At 36.7% G+C, this 8,820-nt stretch overlaps 1 protein-coding gene across 4 annotated transcripts; it reads right to left on the bottom strand.

Annotated features, from left to right (window-relative positions):
• Positions 1-4,241: 4,241 nt before the first annotated feature.
• LOC127117506 (scarecrow-like transcription factor PAT1) lies at positions 4,242-7,219 on the bottom strand. Of its 4 annotated transcripts, none has more exons than XM_051047546.1 (3): positions 7,104-7,166; positions 6,296-6,355; positions 4,242-6,187 (listed from the first exon to the last, which is right to left on the bottom strand). In XM_051047546.1, the coding sequence occupies exon 3, from the start codon at positions 6,014-6,016 to the stop codon at positions 4,637-4,639; it is 1,380 nt and encodes a 459-aa protein (XP_050903503.1). In that variant the 5' UTR covers positions 6,017-6,187; positions 6,296-6,355; positions 7,104-7,166; the 3' UTR covers positions 4,242-4,636. The 4 variants fall into 4 exon arrangements, with proteins under 4 accessions (XP_050903503.1, XP_050903505.1, XP_050903501.1 ...); XM_051047548.1 differs by lacking the exon at positions 7,104-7,166 and adding an exon at positions 6,984-7,000; XM_051047544.1 differs by having other exon boundaries at positions 4,242-6,355; positions 7,104-7,219.
• Between the last annotated feature and the right edge of the window lie 1,601 nt (positions 7,220-8,820).

Consider the following 8,820-nt stretch of genomic DNA (forward strand, 5'->3'; position numbering starts at 1 on the left):
ACCTGTTGTTGATGTGGTAATATATACAACTCTATATCGTTGTAACCGGATTGTTCGTGACTGACAAACATATGTTGAACATCGTCATCATCTCGAATCTTCTTCTGATAAAATTTCACCTGGTTTTCTGCAAACCAACCCGGATTTTTATAGATGATTTGACCCACATTACTGCACTGCAATTTCTTTTCTGTTATTTGTTTCAGATGTGAAAAATTTGATCGTCGATTTATTGTAAACCGAGTTACCTCTTTGTTTCGAAAACAAAAACTGAACAACTGATGATCAAATATTTCACCTTCGATATGGGCACTGATCATGTAATGTTGTGTGGAAGACATTTTTAAAAAATCTAAGTTTCTTTACTAAAATTGAACGCATTGCTAAGTTGTTCATCTGCACAACCTAAATAGCGTAAACATTGAACGCATTGATCACTTGGTTCGTCTGTAGTGAAAAGAATCCACATGCAGTGACAAGAATGACAAGAACACACATGCGCCCAGGGAATCTCTGAAGCAAGGAATCTCTGAGCCCTAATATTCCTAATAGGCACCCATTCCATAGACGCCATAAAGCAACATGGGCGCCAAGAGGAAGGGCACCCCTTCAATGTAATTACACTAAGGCGCCAATAGGAAGGGCGCTCCTTCCATTCCCTTACACTTAGGCGCCAAAAGGAAGGGCACATCTTCCTTGTATGTGACTAATCACATGCAAGCGCCAAGAGGAAGGACGCCTCTTCCTTGCATGCGATTCTTCACATGCATGCGCCTAAGACAAAGATAAAAGCTACTCTACTTTTGTCATTGCATAGTCTACTTTTGCCATTGCATGCAACCAATCCCATGCTTCGTAGGTTACAAACCTACTAACTCATTCATCTATAAATAGTCTTTCATATCACAATATCAAATCATCTCCAACACTACCCATATATAATATTTCTCTGCCACACTCAAGCTCTGCAACATCAAATCATGTCTTTGTTGACCATGGGTGATGAACACAGAGGAACACTCGAGAATATCTCGACATTTATATGTTATCACACTCTTTTTAGTTATTCCGTTTTTAAGTCGTATACCTTTGTTATCTATGTTTGTATTATATATTTCTTCTTCTTATTGCATTTATTACTTTTTTGTTATTAGGATCCGAAGAGTTTTAGATGTCGCGTACATGAATATGTATCCCACGATCCTTTAATAGAACCATATATTAGAGGATGTGGATTTGGAAATTTAACATTGTTTCGTACTCGATGGACTACAAGTTCATTCTTGCTTTGTTGGAGCGGTGGAGATCCGAGGCCCACACATTTCACCTTCTGATTGGTGAGTGTACCGTCACACTTGAGGATGTGCACATGTTGTTGGGTCTCCGTATAGATGGAAAGGCCGTGAATGGTAGAGTTAACCAAGACAACACTATCTGCAATGAATTATTGGGTGCCCCTTTGTTAGACGACGAAACTGAGGGAGAGACATCCGGTCAAGCAAGGGGGCAAAGTATAAATTTAAAATACCTTAAACAATATCATGCCAGTATAGTATTGTCCGAAGATTCAACCGAGTACGAGAAAATAATTAAATCTCGGTGTTATATTATGATTTTATTTGATAATTTTTTGTTTCCAGAAAATACAGGTAATTCAGTAAATATTATGTATTTACCTTTGTTACGCAACATTAATAAGGTAAACACATATAGTTGGGGTTACAACTGTGTTGACTCATCTATATAGTGCAATGTGTAAAACTGTAAAAAAGAATACCTGTACTTTTTTTTCATGTGCGTATTTGCTAGAAGCTTGGGGTTGGTCAAGAATGTCGTCGCTCGCCCCGATAAACGAGAACCCATTCGTGTTCCCGTTTGCAACTAAGTAAGTCTAATACTTTACCATTTAGTTAATTATATTTTATATTATAATTAACAGTAAATAATATTTTTCACTTTTTTTTATCTAAGGTGGTCAATAAGGGGGATGAACTACAATAGGTGTTTGAAACACGCTATTGTAGTCTATCGCAATCTATTGGACCACATTGGACATGACGATGTAATACTCCTACACAACTATATTTTAATTTAAAAATACTTATCAAATTATTTTTCATCAAATCGTTTCGTATTGTTTTACAGTTTATCTGGAGGCCATATCTGAGTCTTGATCATGATGTGAACCATGACGATGCTGCAGTTTGGACAACGAAGACACCGATTATCCGATTCACTACGGTGGAAATGCACCAGAGTGACCGGGTCAAACTGCAGTTCGGCATGCTACAACAGATTCCAGAACCTCTGACGTGTTTGGGGAATTGGCATCAAAAAAGGGTTGATGCACAATGGAATTATCCTGACTGGAGAGACTTTGCAAAAGAGATGTGTCGTCAATGGAGGAATCGACGACAACACATCTTAAACGAACCAGTCATCCATGGTGCAAGACCGACTCAATAATATATGGGATGGTTTAGATCGGTAACAACTCAATAATTTGTATCTGAGTCACGATATTTGATGGATCTACGCCAACTTGCTTCGTCATCGTACGTCCCACAACAATTCCCCACCCAACACCAATGTCAAACCACCCAAACCGAACAACCAACCTCACAACATCAACCTACCACATACACACAACAACCAAACACCCAACCTCGCAACCCGTTCATGCCATCCACCCAACAACCAACCATCCAACGTCGCAATCCATTCATACCACCCACCCAAACACAAAACCAAAAATCAAATCCCGCAACCACAACCGTCTATAGCCCAGATGATTCATATGGGTCACTTCATCGTAGCCCCCTACCAATGACCACCCAAACATCCCATCAACATAACACTCAACCATTATTTAACTATAATACGCCCCAGGAACCATTGTTTCGTTTTCAAAATGACTCAATGACTCAATTTGGGCAACTATACCGTCCCCAATCCACCCAACCCCAACGACCTAACTACGATGACACAGACATCGAACTCTATTACGGAAGCGCCGTTGGCCAGAGCCCCTCCGGATATTGGGAACAAATGATGACACATCTCTCAAATATCGCTGGAACTTCCGCCGGACCTTCCCACCAGCCATCGATCGATCAGGTCAGCACACAAAGACCTCAAACACCTCAAGAAAACCGTGGGAGACCTCGGAGACAAACTAACGCACCTGGATGTAGAACAGGGGGACGTTATAATCGAGTCGATCATTAGTTTATTGTCAGTCCAATATAACAAATTATTACAACATCAATAAAATTTTTTTCCATTATTCTTTTTTATTTATTAAATAAACAAAATTAAAAATTAAAAAAAACAAAAAAAAAACAAAAAAAAACAAATAAACAAGAGGGGTGTATGCGTCAGATAAATTGGCGCATACACCATGAAGAACTAAGGCGCCAGGAGCATTGACGCCTCCTCATGAGGGCCAATGCATGCGTCAATAGCATTGACGCCTCCTCATGAGGAGCCCAATGCATGCGTCATTGCTATTGGCGCCTCCTTTGGTTGCCTAGGGGATGCGCCAATTCATCTGGCGTATCCTCTTCTAAAAGTAGTTATTTTGGTTTTTTTTTTTAATTATTAATTATTTTTGATTTTTTTTGAAAAAAATAGTTATTTAAAAAAAAATCCAGAATTTGAGTGCTTAAAAAGATAAAAATTTATATAGCCATACTTGTCATACTTGTATACATTTAGTATATTAAATCACTAAATTATGCATATATTTTTCTCATACTTGTCAAGTTGTACCCTATTTAACTCTAATAGTAGGGTGGTAAAACGAGTCTAGTCTCTTGGAGGTCCGTTGTCCCTGCACTTTAATATGGGACAGTCCAAGGATTTAGATTCGCACTCTTTAATGTGTCCGTTTTATCCTATCCTGTTTTTATTGCAGTTATAAATTTTGGATTTTTAGTTAAAATGTGATGTGCACGCGGATCAACCCCACCCCGCCCTCACTTTTAGTGTTGGACATATCATGATTATAGACCTGCACCCTCAATTATTCACGTCCCGTCCCATACCGTTTTTTGACGGATTTGTGCGGGACGAATCTAAACGGAAAGGGCGTCCACTTGCCACCCTACCAAATTGTATGCATGCAAAATAACTTCAATAAAATTTACACCCAATGTGTACCGGTAACAACTACTCAAGTGTTTGACGATAGTAAAGCACAACTGCAAAATGAAACTCTATTATTCTCCAAGAAAAGATCATGATGTAAGAGCTTAATATTGCAGATAAAGAAAAATGCTTGCTACATTTTCCACAAACTTTTGAACCACAGACAATTAGATTGGATTAAATGTGGTATTAACTCATACATAGTAATGGAACAGAACATGAACAAGAACAGGTTCTGTTTCATTCTCCCTCTGAATCTTGGATTTGGATTTGCCACATTTAGCAATCTAATCGGTCGGCATGTAGGTGGCAGTTGGATGAGATCTGACCGTCCAAATTTCAATGCATTTTGTGATTTTAGAAAACCAAAATATAGATTTTGAAATCTGGATAGTTTGATCTTGATTCAACTGCCACCGAAAGCTGACCGTGTGAATGCATAGAATTGTTGACTGCAGCAAATCCAAATCCGTCGAACTTACCAAGCTCATTTCCAAGCACAAGAAGCAACCAAATCTCTATTCATCCAACCAAGGTATAAAGCTCCATCTCTCTCTTCAAGTCTATATCTATCGCTATAGTTCTCAAGCAATTTCTTTATGGTACCATTCACCAAAGAACTCAAAGGGTAAGGAGTGAAACCAGCCATTGCGAATCTCGACCTCCACTTCCCAAGCAACTCGTGTCGTTCCACTCTCTCGGCCCCTTCACAGGCTATGATGTTAACTAAGTCTCTTGCCAAGCAATGCTGCTCAACATTGATCCTCTCTTTATGCTCTCTCGGAAGAGTCACGTCTATTGACTCGAACATTGATGTGTAATAGTCCATAGTTTCGAGAAAACGCGGGAAGAATGCAGCAGTGTTTGTGTTAGATTCTTGCTCAACAAGCGTCACGACTTTCGGTGATAGGCTCTTAACCAACCTTAAAAGCCTATCTCTATGATTCTGAGTGCTGACACTCTCGTCTGGCATGTGATGTAGCATGAATGCAAAATTTACTGCAAGAGCTTCCCCCGGCCGAACTCCGAGGTTATGCAGTTGAACATCACAACCTGAGATAGCTGCAGCATGAAACTGAAATGGCACCTTGAAATGCTGAGCAAGCTTTGATAATCTTTTTTCAACTATATGTAGTCCACCTCCACGGGCATAAGCTGATGTTGAATCATCAATACCTGTAATGCGGATGTGCGGTGGCCCACCGGGCCTAGCTGCAAAAGCTTGAATCAACGAAATCCATTGGCTTCCTTGAGCAATTTGGAAATCGATTATATGAACTCTGGCTTCATTTTTCATGGCTTCTGCAATGGCTCCATTTGCAGACATGTATCCAAATTTGAAGTAAGGGCAAACCTCATAAAGTATGTTCATGTAAGAGAGAAGTTCGGTACTTTCGGGTTCTTTGCATCTTAAAGATTTGTAGATTGAACTCCCGGACGCAGACAATCGTGCAATGAGTCCTTCCAGCATGTATGCTCCCAACCTTTGAATTGGTTCGCCAGAAACGGAAACCATCTGCCGTAATTCGTCCATCAACCACTGTGCCATTAGCAAATCATTGTCTGCAATTGCTTTTGCACATGCAGTAAGGATGTGCTTTAGATTTTTACTCGAAATCGCTATCATTGTTTGTCTCCAACTGTCCATTTCAAGTGAAACAAAACCAGCTCCATTGCTGATGGCGCTGTCGTAACTATCAAGATTATCAGAGTCAGGACCAAGCATCACATTTTCCAATTCTCTTAGCTTGTGCTTGAAGCTACTTAAATCTTCGGTTACACACGATCCACTCATCGGCGAGTCATAGGTATCATCGGGGGAGTGATAACGATCTTGTGGACACGTTTGACAATCTTGCTGCGACATAGGGCTATCGTTAGTCGAGAAACTAACAGTCGAAGGAGAGTTGTAAACCGCAAAACTTCCAGCTGCAGAAGACGACTCCAACGTGCAGTAAAAGTCAGAAGAATTTGGAGCGGAGAATTGAGTTCCATTGCCTCCATCATTGTTGTATAGCTGATGATTTAGATTTCGATACTGCGGCAAACAATAGGATTCAATTTGTTGAATTGGTTGATAGTACATACTCATACTTCTATGTCGCTCCGATGCCTGCATCTTAGAATCAATAACTAAGAATCTTACCGTCGTCTCAACTATAATTAATCTCTACAAGTTCATTCTTCTGCGCAGATTTGACATTTTCTGCATAAAAGAATCACAGAATCAGTGCTATAACGTTAACCAACAATTTCAAGTTTCATACATCATACAATGCATATAAAAAAGAAAAAAATACATATATATTTTCAAGTCTTGAAGAAATTAAGCACACTTGTAGATTCACTGTGCAGTTGACAATTAATCAACTTTTTCATCTAAATTGAAATCAAACAGCAAGTCAAACATTGAATTCTCTCTGTTTACTTTTTTTATGAAAAAAGAATAAAGAAACAAGTTGAATCAATTAGTGAAAATTTCCAAGAAAACTGCACAAAAGACCCCTTCAATCTATCACTGATTTTTCTTGACCAAAAAAAAAAAAGAAAAGAAATTATATAGAAATTACATTAATCAAACCAAGAAAAGAGAATGAAAATTTAGAAAGGAAGAAGATTAAACAAAATTCAAAAGATAAGACAGACAAAAATTACATCTGTATAGGAAAAATTCCTCAATCAAATATTTCACCAATTATGATGAAAAATAAATATGATGTTTATAAACTACAGATCATAAGAATTTCACAAACCAAAAAAGAAGAAACAGCATAGTGAAGTTACATAGATATTATTAGCCAACAAAATGGTTAATTAATCAAACCAACTCTTACACAGTCCTAAGATTTTTATAACTTCATAGCAAACTTTTAACAAACAGATCATAGGCATACACAAAAATGCAAAAACCATATACATGAAAAGAAGAGCAAAAGAAAAAATGAATGGCTTACCAATTTGTTACTTGTTTATGAGGAAGGAAAAGAGAGTGAAGTAGAAGGGTCTTAAGATGAAGTTGAATATAGAATAATGAATGAGAAATGGCCCTTATATTGATATAGAAACTACACAACAACCATTGGAAAGTGTTGATGTTATTGCTAAGGGACAATTTTAGTTTTTTTTATGTAATGACAGAAATACCCCTGTTAGTAGTATGTTTTGTCATCTATGATATAGTATCTATAATTCAATACATTATTCAACCAAAAAATTAGAATACATCACTATCTAATATAATAATGTGTATTATAAATAATCACACGTGGCCTTGATTTATTTATTAGAATTTTGACTTTGACTTTAATGCCCTTTTTCTTACCGTCTTGATTAGTCTATTTTTACCACCAAAATACTTTTGTTAGAAGAAAGATATACACTTTTATCTATTTATTTATTATGTCATTCACTTTTTTTTTTAAGAGATAAGTGTTAATTATTAATTACATTAATTATAAATTTTTTAAAATTTTAATTGTAAAACTTAATTAATTATAAATATCATTTAACTAATATAGCATGTGTGCAGTGTGTTTGCAAGAAACTTTTAAGATTCAAATACCGTCATGATTTGATTAGAGATGTTTTATTTGACGCATTTAGGTGTGCTGAGGTATCCGAAGAAAAAGATATATGTGAATCGAAGAAAAAGATATATGTGAATCTTGACAGATTCATAAAAGGGCAGATCGACTGTTTGACCAATAAATATTCTAGTATATGGATGGGTATGAGGAAAACATGCATGTGTAGACTTGACTAGAGTTTCTTCACTAGTGGGATTGAGTACGGAAGGTTTTCTTCTCAGACATACAACTCTTAAAGCCACTTCAAGCAAAGTCGCAAAGTATGAGAAAGCGTGTTCAAACAATTAAGATGCTTTCATACCATTTGTTTTCGACACATTTGATTTTCTAAAATCAGAAGTAGCGGAACTTCTACAGGGCAAAGACCCATGCATAACAATGTTGTGTCTTTTAGGACAATGAATATAGTTTTTAAAAGAATCAATTTGGCTATACAAAAGAGGTAGCGACGCATCTTATTATCTGTTTGTCTGCTATTTATGTATAATCTTGATTATATATTGTATAAGTTAACAAAATGTAATGATAAAGTTGTTTTTGATAGATATATTTTTCATGTTGAATAATTGATCTATATGACTTATATTTTTTTATATGTATTTTTCAATTCTCGAGTTTACAATTATTAAATATTTTGATATTTAATGTCGACATATCCAACCGCACCTAAAATCATGCAAGTTAATCGATGAATTCATAGTACTAATATATTAAGTGCAAGGTTAATCAAATTTCAAGAACAAATTTTGAAATATCAATTTATGGTAATATATTCATGGATAATTTAAAGACAGTTTTTCTTTGATAAAATTGAAGTTTGCACCTCTTTCTAATTTGAATTATATGGAATCATGTTTGCAATCGAATATATTTAAGAGTCGGAGAAGTGCAATTACTCATTCTTAACTTAAAACCTACATTCTTAAGAGCAAAGAGTCGGGCAGAAAGGTGTGTGTGTGGGGGGGGGGGGGAGTTTTTTCATTCTCGATTCTCTTGTAATTGGATCTTCCAACCACAAGAATCCTTGTTTGAATGACTCTTTGATATTTTGAGAAGAGTTGCTCTTTGGGGAGCACAGTACGGA

This window comes from Lathyrus oleraceus, chromosome 2, assembly GCF_024323335.1.
Source record: "Lathyrus oleraceus cultivar Zhongwan6 chromosome 2, CAAS_Psat_ZW6_1.0, whole genome shotgun sequence".
Taxonomy (NCBI): domain Eukaryota; kingdom Viridiplantae; phylum Streptophyta; class Magnoliopsida; order Fabales; family Fabaceae; genus Lathyrus; species Lathyrus oleraceus.

Bases quoted from the DNA above. Each gene is read 5' to 3' on its own strand.
- LOC127117506 (XM_051047544.1), bottom strand. From the start codon at position 6,268: ATGCAGGCATCGGAGCGACATAGAAGTATGAGTATGTACTATCAACCA.